This window comes from Daphnia pulicaria, chromosome 8 (assembly GCF_021234035.1).
Source record: "Daphnia pulicaria isolate SC F1-1A chromosome 8, SC_F0-13Bv2, whole genome shotgun sequence".
Lineage (NCBI taxonomy): Eukaryota > Metazoa > Arthropoda > Branchiopoda > Diplostraca > Daphniidae > Daphnia > Daphnia pulicaria.
This window is the reverse complement of record NC_060920.1, coordinates 14,147,822-14,163,210: the sequence shown is the minus strand read 5'-3', so window position 1 is coordinate 14,163,210 and position 15,389 is coordinate 14,147,822. Positions and strand designations below refer to the sequence as shown.

Genomic DNA, 15,389 nt, shown 5'->3' with positions numbered 1-15,389 from the left:
AATATCTTCTATTAAGTGTCACTTTACGCGCTACCACTCCTCAATTACTACATAACAAATTACATTTTACACTTACCCACTATAGTACCCAACCACAGTAAAACTCCTTTTTTGAATATTATTAAAAATACCCGACAATAGAACCCCAGTGCCCAACAGTAGAACTCCACTAAGCGACAATAGAACTCCAATAAATTTTTAATTATTTTCATGTTCGACAATAGAACTATTGAATTTTAAATATTCTAAATGTCCGACTATGGCAGAGAAAATTAAAAATTTCCGCCTTTTTGTGGAAGAATTTATTCGTGTAGTTCTATATTTTACCACTAGATGGCGTTGCGACGAAACTTTTTTTTTTTTTTTTTTTTTTACATTTTTGTGACCCTTTCGGCGTGCCATATACGTGGTTATTTTGAAATTCTGCTGACATCCAACATTTTGAGTACCAAAATTCGAGTGTGAGTGTTGGCTTTGCGGTCCGTTCCTGCCTTTCTCATTCGGCCTTTCATTAAACCACAACGTGTGATGCAGGTGCAGCTTTAAGAACGTATAGCATAAAACTGATTGGACAAACTTACGGTTAAAAGATACGAACAAGTTTTACAGTCCGTTTCTTTGATTTTAAAAATCGACAGTAAAGGAGGTTTCCCAAAACTTATAGCTACCCTGCGACCGCTCTTATTGCCTGTGTTTTTCATACGGTACCGGTACTGCATTTACATTTTTTGTTTGTTTTGTTTGTTTGTTTTTTTGTTTGTTTTGTTTTGTTTTGTTTTTTTTTTTTTTGGGTTTGCATGTTTTTAGTGATACAGTTCAAATTCACTGACCAATTTTTTAACCAATTGCCCTGGAAATTTTTTTGCGTGTTTCCGCCCATTAAGAAGCTGTACTAGTATTTGTTCGGATGATGTAAGCGATTTCACGCATATTACGGGAAAGGCGCTTTCTATCGGTTCCAGAAATATTTCACATGTAATATATGTGACTCCTACGCTTGCTGTGGTCCCCTTTAAGCCATACTGTTGCGGGAGAGGTTTTTTAAGCGATTGCATCACATCCTGAATTCCCGGTCCGCCATTTTCAGACTAATGTTTCGTTCACGTTCGTTCACGACTGCGTGACGAGTAATTTATCTTCGAGAGATATATTCGCTGTCACATGTCAATCATCAAACTATCTCTTCTTTTTTTCCATCTCTCTGCTGGCCTCTAGTCATAGATTTATTAGTTAGTTTTGGGTTTGGCATGATTGTCCGTTGCCGTGTCCAAAGGATATAATAAACAGTTGAATAAACAAGGAAACGTACGTCTCGGATTCCACTGTTACTAACATCTATACACAAGACTTGCTAGAACTGCTAAATAATAAGGTCGCTTGGTGTATCCAATAACTTCACGGTACAACGCGTCAGCTTTTCACTTTTTCAACGGTTAAAAATATACCGCTCCCCGCTCTGTGGCAAAATCTTTTTAAACTGGATCAACATTTCATGAGAGGTCCTTGAGTTTGCGTGAGCCTATTTTTGAAAAGTCCACCTATTTGTATTGACGGCTAAATTCTTGGAATTGCGATTTGCGATAGCAGCTAAAAATCGATAGATAGCTTGGAACAGACGAACATTTTAGTCCTAAACAACAACTAGTCTGCACTTATATGAACGTCTACGAGGCTGTGTTAAATTTCCTCCTTTCACCTGGTACATTTATTGCTTTGTTGTCCTATTTTTTAAATGCCTAGTTGGGCCAGATTTATAGGTTTCTACTCTATTCAGAAATCGCCTTCGATTGTTTAATGCTATCTTTATTGAGATAGCACAACGTTTGTTCTTTGCTGGTTGAAGTCGTCGAACGTATTTTGTTTGTTTGTCAATATTAGACATTATTATCTTTCAGTTTAGACCCTAAGGCTTTTTACAACCAGTACATAATTGCTGTTGCCAACCAAACTCACCTTCCTACTTTTTCTGCAGATATTTCATCGCATAAGCATATTATTCAACGTTAAGCATACAGAAAACAGAAGTATCAGCTCAAATGGCTCTAGAGAAGAAAACTCAATTCCCGTAAGTAATTTTTCTTTCTTGTTAGTCATTATTATCCTAACCAATTTTTTATCTCAGTCTTTTCAGTAAAATTCTCAATGGCGGGATTGCTGGAATTGTAGGTGTTTCCATTGTTTACCCAATTGATCTAGTCAAAACAAGACTCCAAAACCAGAACTCATCAACCGGTGAAAAACAATATAAGAATATGTAATTCCTATTGTAATTTTACCCAAATCTCTCCTTAAAAAAAAACATATTCATTTCTACAGGTTAGATTGCTTTAAAAAGTCTTACCGAGCCAGTGGATACTTGGGCATGTACAGAGGTATACATTACCCATTGTTTCTACATGCATACCTATTTTATTTATAAACTCTTTGTTTCTTCATTAGGCTCTGCTGTTAATATTTTGTTAGTAACTCCCGAAAAAGCTATTAAACTGACTGCAAACGACGCTTTCCGTTACGTATTACTGAACAAGCAAGGGTATATTGAGGCAGGAAGTTTATTGATTTTTTAACGACGCATACTGAACGTTCTGAACTTATCCCAGGAAATTAACATTGCCGAGGGAAATGATTGCAGGCGGAACTGCTGGTTTGTGTCAGACTGTGATAACAACTCCGATGGAACTCCTTAAGATAAAAATGCAGTTGAGCGCCCAGCAGAGCACCAGTGGGCCTCGTACGTCGGCCCTACGCCTCGCCACAGACCTGATCTCCTCTCAAGGTAATCTGAATGTACGAAAACGTTTAGTATACCGTATCTAACCTTTCGATCTTTACAACAGGACTTCGGGGTTTGTACCGTGGCTGCTTGTCCACCATCATGCGTGACGTCAGCTTCTCAATCATTTACTTCCCGCTGTTTGCGCATTTGAAGTCTCTAGGATCTAACCAGCAAGGGACCGACTTGGTCACCTGTGAGGCTCCGTTCTACTGGTCGTTCATATCAGGTTGCGCTGCTGGAGGCTTTGCCGCTGTAGCCGTCAACCCGATTGACGTCGTTAAAACGCGTCTACAGGTATGAACGTGATTTAACTCGCCAAAGAAAATGATGATTGGAAAAGTAAATAACGGATTGAATCACGTTTACAGGCCCAGGGTCAATCGAAAGAGGTTCCAGGCGGAGGTAAAGGAACTCCTGGACCGTCTTCCGTGTTGATGAAACCTCATTCCCAATCTAGGGATCCGCATAAGTTAGCATTCCTCAACGCGAGTGGCGAGGCTAAAGGAGGAGGTGTCGCACGCAGCCTCCATCAACCCAGTGGGATCCCCGCTGCGGAAATCCCTCGCTATCACGGCATTGGTGACGCCGTGATGAAAATTATGCGTGAAGAAGGATATCGCGCCTTCTTCAAAGGCGGTGGCTGCCGTGTCCTGGTCATCGCTCCTCTTTTCGGCATCGCTCAGACTGTCTACTATCTCGGCGTCGGTGAATACCTGCTCGGGGTCAACACGTCCAAGTAAAGCGCAACACTCCATCAATTCATTTCCAGGCTCTTAAAACAAAGTTTCTTGTTTTTTATTCTTTATCAAGTTAAAGAAATGGGCCGAAATCATATTAATTCTTTTCTAAAAAGATAAAATTACTTTGGTTCAAGGGGCAATATTGAGAGGAACCAAGTTTAGCGTTTCTTTGGATAATTAAGAGCGAATCTCGTCAGAGAATAACAAATACTGTTAATGCTTTAGGCAATAGGGTGCAATTGGGCACATTTTGTTTCTTTTTACTGTGCTGGATTTTTACCGGCGTTATACTAGATTGAGTAAAAAATGATGTTCATTTTATCACCTTTTGTTGTGATGGAATTAACTTTGTTAGTAATTTGGGGATCCAATCATTATTATAATTTTTTTTTACACAATAACCTTAACATCAGCTTCCTGCCGCCGTCTTCTCTTTATTTCCTGTCAAAAGGATTGTTATCACTCATGTTGATCGTCTGTTCACTCCATGTTCTTACACATTTGAACTTAAGGAGCTCTTTCGGTATGGAGACTTCCTTCTGGCTTGTTATACAAGCCAGTGATATACTTTAGTAGCCTTTTTTTTCTTTTTGGAACAATAATTTTGAGTCCTTTACGCTTTATTATAATTTACCTTATTGAATACAATTTCATACGTGGGACCCGACCAGTGTTGAGTGTAAGCATCCAAACGCTTCGGTTCTCCGCTATAAATTTGTTGTTTTAATTTGTTTTTGTGTCTTTTTTAATCCCCATAACGTATTTTCTTTATCTTCTTCTTTTGAATATTTATTTATTTTGCCGCGGAATGAGGCGCCATCTGCCATGCGCAAGAGAGAGATGTATGGAAGGAAAGGAGAAGAGGAGAAAAAACTGGGCAATTATAACAAAAGGGGGCCCCAACAACCGGACAGCGGACGCTTCTTCTGCGGATGATTGAAGCGTTTTGCTTTGCGTCGGTTAGGAGTGCCGAGCACATTTTTTTTTTCCTTTTTTTATTTCTTCAAATTTTTTCCCGCGACAGCTTCCCCGCGCGCTCTCGAATGGATGAATTCACACATCACGCGCGGCAATGGATAATGGAGCGGGCCGGCACAGCAAGCCGAAATCACCTGTTGCCGGACTCATTCCATTTATTTATTTTCATGAGCCTCTTCTTTTAAGGGTCCGGCGTGCCGGCATCGGCAGCCGCAGCCAGTCCGTTGCAACCCGTTGGGTGGTGTTAATTGGCCTCGCACTCTCCACTCCTAAACTCAGCCCCGTTGTTTGGCGTGACCGGCGGGACCCGGAGCGGCGGTTTTTGATAAAAATTGGAATAAATCCTCGAGTCTTTAATAGTTGCTGCGTGTGCTCATCGGCGTCTCCTAAATCGCTCTCGCTCTTATTTCGCCCTTCACATTGTCATCTGACTTAATTGCGTCTTTCTTTTTCTCTGCTTCTCGTTTGCGCTAAACCCCTCATCTCTCAACTCAGCGGGACTGTCTGATTCTGTTTTCGAACAGGATGGGCATCAAGGATTCAGGCCGCGTTCTATTTACTCCCGTAATGACGATGGCAATAAATATAACGGAGCAGATCAGATTTTTCTTTCTTTTTTTTTTCTTTTTTAAATCCCCTCGCGGTCCATTCTCTCCGTGCGCAATTAAAAAACCCCTTTTCCTTTTAACGACTAGTCCTAATATTTGTATCCGAGAAATGCCTTTTCAACCTTTTCATCGTTTTCGTTCCTTGGAACGGCGAAGGGGGGAAATTAAAACGAGAGAACTGCTCGTTTTCTCTGTGTTCATGTCCGTGTCCGTCTGTCACTTTCACAACTTTGCGGTCAATTTTCAGATTTGTACTGGAAAAATAAAACGAAGCGAATGTGTAGCCATCGCCACACTTTCTTCTCTCATTTCGGAAAGGATTTTTTGTTTTCGTTTCTTTTTGGGTAATTTTTACCTGGCGGGGTTTACCTGACGACCAATAGGTGGCAGAAAACGGCAGCCAAGGTGTAGTGCTATACAAGTATTAAATCAAGTTGCCAGGTAATATAAATACTTACTGCTAAACATGGGTGTAGTATAGGCAACATTTTAGGGCGGAATCTGGGCTCTGCCTGGCTGTTCAATAAATTAAGGCGAGTCGAGGCGCAAGAGAAAAGGCAAAATAAGAGATGAGCCAGCGAACACGGCGTATATATCTCAGACTTTTTGAAGGGTTGAGCCGACGTCGACGACGACATTGAACGACGCCGCCACCCGCCTATTCATTTTCACGCTCGGTAAGTTGTAAAAAGAGTCGGGGGGGAAATGCCACGGCAACAAAAGCGCCATCTTCTACGTCGTAAAGAAGAAGAAGAAGAAGAAGAAGCCGCTTACTAATGAGGATGACAACTCTGTTCCATCACATGACTCTGTTTGTTCGCTTAAACACCGTTCGCGACTCAAAACCAAACAACAATTCTCCCGAGTTATTCGTGAGCGTTGTAATCACAGACAATGATCTATGGCTATCGGGTCGGCCGTGGTTGGTTCGTTTTCGAATTAGTTCCAGGTGCAATTCAATCGAATCAACAAATGTTAGTAACATTAACAGCAATTTCACGCGATGGAAAGGGAAAATTACTTTTCGAGAAAAATTCCGAGTCGGGAGTATTTGACCGTGACCAATCGGATCGATCTGCGATTGGTACTGCATTTAGTGGTATCGAATCACGCGTGAATTCATAAATATTCAACGTGAATTCCCGTCTGCGCGCGGCACCAGTCGATGGCGTGAGAAAGAACAACAACCCAAAATCTTGTCCGTGTTGACGAGCAACTTGTAAACTTAACTGACGATCCATCAAGATAAGACAAAAGTACACATCAGCTCACTCGGCTCGGCCGTTGCAATGCGTTAAACACACACACACGCGCACCCAGCGTATAACGTGCATTTGAATAACTGACGCAATAACCAGGAGTCTCTATTTTTACTGGATGGTGAAAAAGACATAGTACCGAGGCGGCTACTACTCTGCGCTGCCTTTGGAAATCCATTTGAAAATTGGCCACCCTTAAGCCGTCAACTGACAGGAGGAAAAAAAAAAAATCCCAGTGAGGCCAGCAAAAGGAAGGGGGAAACGGTTTAAAGATTTTTGGAAGTCTTAACAACAGCAGGAGCGAAAGCGCAGCAGCAGCAGCGGTCGGTCCGTCTGTGTACAGTACAACTGGCAGCGAGTGTTGATTATTCAAGTATGTTGGAAGAAAACTGGCGTAGGAGAGAGAGAAAAAAAAGGAAAAAGAAAGAAAACCAAAAATAAAAGTTTCGGTGTGATGAATGGAGAGCCGCACGCCGACGAGGTTTACCTGCCTGAGAGTCTGGGGCGCTCACCAGTGGGGTCCAACAAGAAGACAAGACGGTTCGAGCCCGGTCGGGACTTTTGCGGCCATTTGACACGTGAGCTACGGACAGGTCTGTAATTACAGTCGAGGTAGAAAAGTTGGGAAAGAAAAAAAGAAAAAGAATAATACAAGGAAGAAGAAGAAGAAGCTCTTTCTCTCTCGTTTTTTCTGTGTGTGTGAGTTGGTTGGCGTTGCCGACTCGACCTGCCACTTGTTGTTCAACTCCGTAAAAGGAGATTCCATTATCCTGGCGGATAACTAACTTTTCTCTGTCAAGAGTCAAGGAGAAGAAGAAGTGTACATACAGCAAAACTGATTTTTATTTTTTTCGCTTCTGGCTTTGGGCTTTGGTGTCCCTTTTTTTCTTCTTATTCTTGTTCTTTATATTTTTTATATTATATTTTATTTTATTTCTGAATTCTATTTTAGAGTCCGTGTTTGATCGACCTATCGGAGAATGATGGTGCGATCTTTTATTATTCTCTTTAGCTGTGCTCGTCCTCCCGCCGGGGTCGTGTATAGTTCTGCGTGATGAAGCAGAAACTTTTCTTCTTGGCAGACAATCGAAATCAACGTCGTCGTCGATGATCGAAAGAGAGAGAGAGAGAGAGAGAGAAGGCTGTTGCTTGCTGGCTGCTGTTGCTTTTTATTCTGTGGCAAACTGACAACAAAAAGAAGAAGAAAAAGAAAAAGAAAAGAGGAGGAGCTTTTGAGAGCGAAAAGGCAAGAGCGAGAGAGTTGAACAAACAGAGCTTGATTTTTCAAGGCATTCTATATGATAACGGGGCCGGCCGTGATGCGCTATCCTGTTATAATACGGAGAGGTTTAGGGGTTGCCACGGCGGGATTATATCGCCCCGCTGTTGGCCGGCTCTTAGAGATGCGACGCTTCTTTCTCTACTTTTGATATTCAATGGCCACTTGATGATGATTTTTGAAGTCTTTGCTGGCTCATCTCGGGGAATTGTGTGACTCTCGTTCTGTATAGAGGCGACCACCAACAAGCAGCGTTTGTCGAGAGTTATATTCACATTTCTCTGCGACTGTTTATATATACTTGTTAGATGCTGCTGCAACTAGACCCACGACGTTCGTTTTTTTCTTTTCTTTTATTATTTTCTATAGACCACCACCACAGCACATTCAATTTTTTGTTTTCTTAAGCAGCAGCAGAGAGAGAGAGAGTCTATATGGCAAACGTCGTCGACTCTGAACGGGTGATCATAATATTTGTGTGCCCAATGTACACTGTTGTGTTACTCATGGGAGCTTCAATAACCCATCTAATTCTATTCATCAGAGTTGATTCAACAGTCCCCCCCTTCTTCTGCTACTGCTACATTCAACAGTCTTCTAGCTTTTGGCGTGCATAGCGCGTAGTCATCTGATGGTGGTCCGTGTATTCTAAACACGATAATCGATTCAACGCCAACTAAATTCTTCCTAGAGGTTTCCTTTTCTTTTCTTTAAAGCTCCTCGACAATAATGGCTCGATCCCACTATAGGCTACTGCACACTGTGTGAGCCAAAATAGCATCTGCGGAATTTATTCTTTCATGGAAAAAGTATACGGTACAGTTTTGAACCAACAGCCGGAAGAGCCGCTACCAGGAGGCACTTCCAAATATGTTGACGTATGAATGTCACTAAACTATACATAGCTTAGTAGCTTTCATTTCAGGGTATTTTTTAGCTTTTTTACCTTTTTCATCACATCATCCGGTTGGTGTGTCAAACCAGAACAGACACATAAAAACGGTGCTGACAGGTACAGCGTGTGTAGGCGAGGCGAAGAAGGAATACCGTGGGCGCTATTCAGTCACTTATCATCACACCCTCGGAAATCTATATCAGGAGAATGAGAAGAAGATGTCGACGTTATTATACGCAGTTGTATAGTATAGTACATCGGAACTGTCTGTATGTATTGACGTCGTCGAGAAAGAGAGAGATCACCCGAGTATTGTTGTTATTTTATGTACCTTCAATTTCGACAATGGCCGACACCATCAACTGCTGGGGGGATGAAAGATATTTGAAAGACAGCGCTTCTCAATGCACTTCTTTTTATTATTATTCGGCCTTTAGCGCTTTATTGTACAGGCCTAAAGATCGGTATAGTGTTTATTCGACTGTCGGATTATCAGCCCACCACCGAAAAGTCAAAATATGTTGATGGTGGGGGGGTGTTTGGATGGGGCTGCTGCCTTTTGTGCTCGATCCTTTTTGCTACTACTGGGTCAATCTCATGTGGGTCAGTGCCATTCCAAACATTCTTCAAAGTGCTGGCCGGAAAAGGAGCAGAAAAGGATTTAGAAATCAATCGAAACACTTATTCAAATTAGCCGCTCTATGATAGTCCATTGATTCGCTATTGAAATTCCTAAATTCCTCTCAACTTTCCTTTCAAATTCCAATGAAATTGCGCTACTTTTAATTGCCAGCAAATTAAACTCAAAAGAAAAGTAAACAATTTCAGTCGGGGAGGACATGTGCGAGATGCATGTGATCCGGATATTCATTGTCACAGGGATGTGATGACCAGTTTGCATTTGTCGGTCCAGACTCGTTACGTCAAGGTCTGCCATAAGGTGCGTAAATGTTATACAAGGCCATAAAAGAATGCGATCCATTTCGGGGAAATTTCAATTAGTCGTGACACATGGATGACAAATGTATAGACGATATACTTCCGGGGTACATGGTGTACACTGTACACGTATAGGCTCTATTAGCGTGTTGTTGGTGACACTTGTCTGTCGTCTCTTTCAAAATCCTCCCCTCTCTCACTAACCACTTTTTTTGTAACACATTTTCTTTTTTTCTTTTCGCTTATTAACCTCGGCTCCCCTCTTCCATATGCATTCACCTTCTGGTTTCCCGGCCTGTGCACTACCTGTTGGCCGTATTCAAAACGCTGGCCATATACCTGTGGATCTCATGTAGACACAGGGGAAAAATGGTGACGAATATATCTCGAGTCAATATGCCGATACGGGGCGACAAAGGACTTTGAATAGAAGGCTAATGGGATATACAGTCATACTATGTGTTGTGTGGTGTAGAGAGAGAGGATGTAAGTACAACAGCAGCCACTGCTGATGGGATATATGTCGGTAAAAAAAAAGGTGTGCATTATTATTACACGCATACGTCTGTGTTTACGAGGGGGGAAAGGAGGATGAATGTCAATGTCTGTTAGGGGAGGAGACGAAGGGATATGAGCCAAAAGGTGCGTGAAAATGTCTCATCACGTCTTTTTCTATATCGGAACAAAAGCGGATTGAAAAGAAACGCTCGTTTCCGCTGTCAACAACAACCACACGTCGCTCTGTTTGAAAGGTAGTACAACTTTCAGCAGGGCTTTTGGTTTGTCTAATATACATCGCTCGTTGTTGGATATATGTTACTGAAACTATATATTCTCTCGCTCCATCTTCTTCCGGCACACAAACATTTATCGCTGGATGAATAGGACGTTATTAGTGAGAGAGAGAGAAAGAGAAGAAAGGGGAACTCGATATAATAAGGCAGTATAGCTCTGAATTGTTAAGTCTTGATGTTAATCAGACAAGCCCGGAAACCAGGCCTATATTATACCTATATTCGATTTAGCCAAAAACATTTAAGTTGAGGTAATAATTTATTTTTCATAAAATTCCGCAACTGTTTTGTTTTGTTTTTCTTTGTGGGAAGAAAAAATGCGGAACAGACGGTCAATCGACTGAGCAACACACACACAGAGATGAGCTTTTATTATTGTTCAGAAATAATGAAGGTGATGCTATAAGAATAAAAGAAAAAAAGGGGGCCTGGATCTAATAGAAGCCGCATAGAGTTTGAGTAGTACTCGGTAGTATAGAGTTAGATTGTTCGGCTTGCTGAGCCGCCCTTTTATCTCTTTTTGTGATAGGCTTTTATGAACAATTAACTCATGCACCGGCGTAGAGAGCGCAGAGCTATAGAGGAGATTGAGAACCTTTAATAATATTTCCCGAACGGACAAAAATACCGAAACGAAAGGTGTCGAGCAGCAGCAACTTCTTTTCTTGAAGGAAAAGAAATACTTTGGTTCTTTGAAATGTTTGGTTGCTGCTGCTGCTGCTGCCTTTTTTTTAAGAAAAAACATATTTCTTTTCTTTCTGAGCTTCCCTTTTTTTATATATATACATATTTTTACGTCTTTTGTCCTCATGCCCAGCAGCCCCAGCATCATCATCATCATCATCGCCACTGGCTCCGTCGAAACGCGCGTCACATTATACCCCCTTTATATGAAAACGTTCGTTTGCTGGGCGCTATATCCTCAGCGCGCTAGCAGATAGAAGCTAAGAAAGTGGAAGCACCTCCCCACTTCGGGGGTTATTAATCTGTCAGATAAATTTCCCAACCTGTGACTCTCCCCTCCATATGTAGCTCACCCAACACACTTTGAACTCTGTTAGTACTACTAGTTTATTTCGCCCGCGCGTCCACAAGAGAGAGAGAGATAGAAAAAAAAAATGTGTCCACCGCGACTGACCGAGAAATATAAATTCGGCTCTTTTCTTCCATCATCCACATATTTATACACACATTTTGCGTCGTAAATCGAGTCGAGCTAGACGGAGAGAGAGAGAACGGGGTAAATGCAACTCGTACAATCGTTAGATGTAACAGTAGGCAGCAGCAGCAGGTGTTGGATGGACGACTGGTAGACAGCATCCCCATCTCTTTTGGATTTGTTCAATAGATTCACCACACAGCAGACACATTCGCTCACACAAAGACACCAAACACATACACACAGGGGGGAAAAACTTTCTGAAGAAAGAGAGAAAGATGGAATATTATTAATAACCTTGAATCGCGTTTAAATGATGCCGCCGCGCTATACACACAACAACCAGCAACATGGCCACAGCTACAGAGTCGACCTGCCGGATGGACAAAACCTATGCGCGCTGCTAGCTGCTACCGTCTGTTCCTTCTTCTTTTGGCTCCCGTACACATTTTCACGATATAATTTGTGGTTCTCTCTCTCTTCTTTCTTTTTCTATTTGGGAGGGTTTTCTTTTTTTTTCTTATTCTTTCCTTGCTTTTCCCCGAGTGTATGTGATGCGCCTAGCCACGGTCATATTCACCTGGGAATTAGATTTGAGCAAGACTTCTCATGTAATCATGCCCAGCTCATCACATAGGCCATACACATGTGTGTGCTTATGCTCTTAATTTCTTTCGTTGGTTATGCCACTCGTGTAGCGTATACAAGTTAGTTTCGTAGATACAGCGATGAAAAGAATGCGGCCGGAGTTATCCAGCGCGTGATTACGTCTTGATTAGGAAGGCCAGCTCTCTCTCTCTCTCTTGGAAGAAGAATAAACTCGTCCGCGAGTGAAGAAGAGAGGGGGGGAAAGAAGGCGGAGAAGGTAATTGCCCTCTTTTGTCCAGTGGACTGTACACGTTCAAAACGTTAATTGCTGTTTGATGGTTGTAGACAAAGTCGCCGAACCGCTTCGGCAGCTAGGAGGCCATTTTCTGTGTAGCAAAAAGGCCTCAAGAATAGAGCTCGACTCTCTTCTTCTTCCTTCATTCCTGCGAGGGCCCCGCAGGTGCTCTCGCATTGTGCCATCACCCGAGTGAAGGTATGCAGCTCGGCGCTGCGGCTATTCAGCACCCAAGGCCTCATATATGCGTGATGAGTGAGCCGTGATGGACATTGCTCAGGTATTACATACGTTGTGTTATTCCACGGTGGTATACATAAAGTAATAAGTATATGTACAAAAGAGCCCACTCGACGAGCTCGACGAGTGGTTGGTTGGTCCTGGCTATAGGCCACAGCATCATCCGACACGGTCTCTCATCACAGCGAGGGGCTTCAGGATTCCGGCTGTGGCCAGAGACCCGAAAATTGAGGCTAAAGACGGAAAAGGGTAGAAGAAGAAAAGAAGAAGAAGAAGAAGACGAGCAGAAGCAGCAGCAGCCAGTCACAAGGAGATGGAAAAAAAAAAAAAGTTACCAAATCAAGTCATTATTCCATAGAAAGAAATAAGAGAGAGAGAGCACATATAGCTGCTCGCTATATGTGCTGGCGGGATTAGGAGCTTTGATTAGACCAACGTTGAATGTTTGGTTGGACTTTGGTCCGGCTTGTATATATATATAATATTCGCCTCGGCTTGTGACTTGCCCGTGTGTGTGTGTGTGTGTGTGTAGTAGTAGTCCCAAGTCGTAGTATTAGCGCGCCATTGCCATCAAAAGTTATGACGGCGGCGGCTGTTTGATGGTGGCGCGGCCAGCCAGCAGCAGCCCCGGTCGTGGTGGTGTGCGCAACTTTATAGCCGTGCTGCCCATTAAATTTCTCTATATACACCACCGTCATATTACCCGATAAGGAAAAACTGGATTGCGTCAAACAAAGAGAAAAGAACCCAACCGACCGACCATCTTTATACCAAGACCAGAAATAGAGAAATAAGACACACACACAGCATTGAACAGCGCGCCCATCAGATATTTTTTTTTCTTTCTTTTTCATTTCTCTCTCGGCGAGAGAGCTGCTGTGCAAGGAGAAGATTATCCCGGCGCTCAGTAGGTAGTAATGGGGTATATATTATATTCTATACTCCAGCATGTAGTCGTCCTGGATCAGTTCCATTCAATTTTCTCTCACTTTAGGCGATTAGGCTATTTCGGGCAGGTTGGTGTAGGAGAGCCAACAAGCGGATTGAAAATGCTCAGACTGGCAAAGTATTTCAATTCAACGACGACGTTGGACTGTGACTCTTTTATCATCGTAAAATTTAAAAAAAAAAGGTGGAAAGACGAACCGAAGACGCCGCTACTTTTTTTTCTCCTTTCAATGCGCCTTTCCCTCAGACTCGTCTATACGCGCACCTATTGAATGGATTAAATCCACATATAGAGGGACGAAGAAGGAGCAATATCAGTCGAGCAATAACTTGGGCTCAGTCCACTGAGTTTGAGCGTCGAATATCTTACGGATGGCCCTCTTTTTTGGTTGTTGTTGTTATCATCAGACCCTTTTCACTGTGGATTTCTGGACTGGCTGGTGGTTGCACGGCAGCGCAGGGCCAGTCGTACAAGCAGCAGCCATACGATGTCATCTATGTAGGCAGTTTAACAACATAAAGCCCTCAGTTTGGATAAAAGCTGTCTGAGCCATTGAGCCGGAGAAAGAGGTCTCTCTCTCTCTCTCTCTTTCTATGTACATGTGTGTGTTACTGTAATAAGATATATATAATACGATGGTATAAAAATGAATGCGCATTCAAATTCCCAGGATGAGAAAAATCAAAAAGGCCGGCGGCCGGGGAAAGAAATAAAAAAACTAAATCAAATTCAATGAATGGCGATTATTATTCATCCAAAAAGACCAAGGGGACCAGGAAAAAAAAAATAAGGAGACCAATGGAAATGTTTTTCTAATAATAAATTTGATCATTTCAAAAAGGAAATGCATTCAAAGTCTTTCGAAGAAGAAAAATTGGATTTACAAGGCTATACAACGGCCAACAATAATACGACGCTATATAGAAGAAAATATCTATCTAAGCTCTACGTGTATATTTAGGTTGTTGTTTGTTTGTTTGTTGTTTTGGTCGTATCGGAATAAATACTTGTGTTGGCTCACGTACGTATCAGCCGCCAGCCGGCAGAGAACAGACCACAATCAATCAGGTCAGACGCTCTCACGTGTTATCAATAACAACTGATTCCCAATCAATACGAGCGCAACATATTCAGAATAGAATAGTAGCACCAAGACGACGAAGAAGACGAAGAAGACGAAGAAGCCGACCCCTCGATGGTCAGAGCGCTACAAGACTGACCCGAAATACAACGGACAATTCATCACGGCTGACGGGCGATACTTTTCTATACTTGTAGAGAGACACACATCACAGACAGACCAGGAGCGAGAGGCCTTCGATCGTCGTACGTCGTTCGGTTTTGTAAACTTCCTTATAGAAATTCACAGCAGTCTGAGTGTCAATAAAAGGCAATCGGGAGAGAAGAAGACAAATAAAAAAACAGACGGAGAAGATTTGACTAAATAAACTAAATAACGCAATCGAATTCTTCAGCTTAAAACAGCGATAAACATTTAGACGTTATACATATAGCATTAGGTATATATAAACTAGTATGTAAGTTGTAGGAGGATCGAGGGCACACAGCTTTGGCTGAACAAATCAACGGATACAGTTGACTTTGATTAAGTAACTCAGTAAGTTGAAGGGTGGGTTAAGAAGAACAAATTCCGGCAGCCGGAATGAGTTTTTTTGTTTCTTTTCTTTCTTCTGTTTTGTTTTGTTTCGGGATTCCTCCATGCTGGGCTCGCGTTCGTTTTTCTTTTCTTTTTTGGGGGAGAGAATAAACGATGGGGGGAAGAAACATATTTTTTGGTTCCATTAGAAAATGTTCGAGTGCTATAGGAAACCGAAAAGGAAAAGAAGAAAAAACTGTTTCCGCGTTACAAATGTTTCCACGCTTCATCAA

General features: G+C 42.2%; 1 protein-coding gene across 3 annotated transcripts; it reads left to right on the top strand.

The window, feature by feature from the left end:
• Positions 1-474: 474 nt before the first annotated feature.
• Positions 475-4,243, top strand: LOC124312138 (mitochondrial glutamate carrier 1-like). Of its 3 annotated transcripts, none has more exons than XM_046776626.1 (8): positions 475-704; positions 1,973-2,065; positions 2,123-2,254; positions 2,317-2,372; positions 2,440-2,533; positions 2,601-2,776; positions 2,838-3,070; positions 3,145-4,243. In XM_046776626.1, the coding sequence occupies exons 2-8, from the start codon at positions 2,037-2,039 to the stop codon at positions 3,514-3,516; spliced, it is 1,092 nt and encodes a 363-aa protein (XP_046632582.1). In that variant the 5' UTR covers positions 475-704; positions 1,973-2,036; the 3' UTR covers positions 3,517-4,243. The 3 variants fall into 3 exon arrangements, with proteins under 3 accessions (XP_046632582.1, XP_046632583.1, XP_046632581.1); XM_046776627.1 differs by lacking the exon at positions 475-704 and adding an exon at positions 821-1,400; XM_046776625.1 differs by lacking the exon at positions 475-704 and adding an exon at positions 1,442-1,699.
• Positions 4,244-15,389: the final 11,146 nt, after the last annotated feature.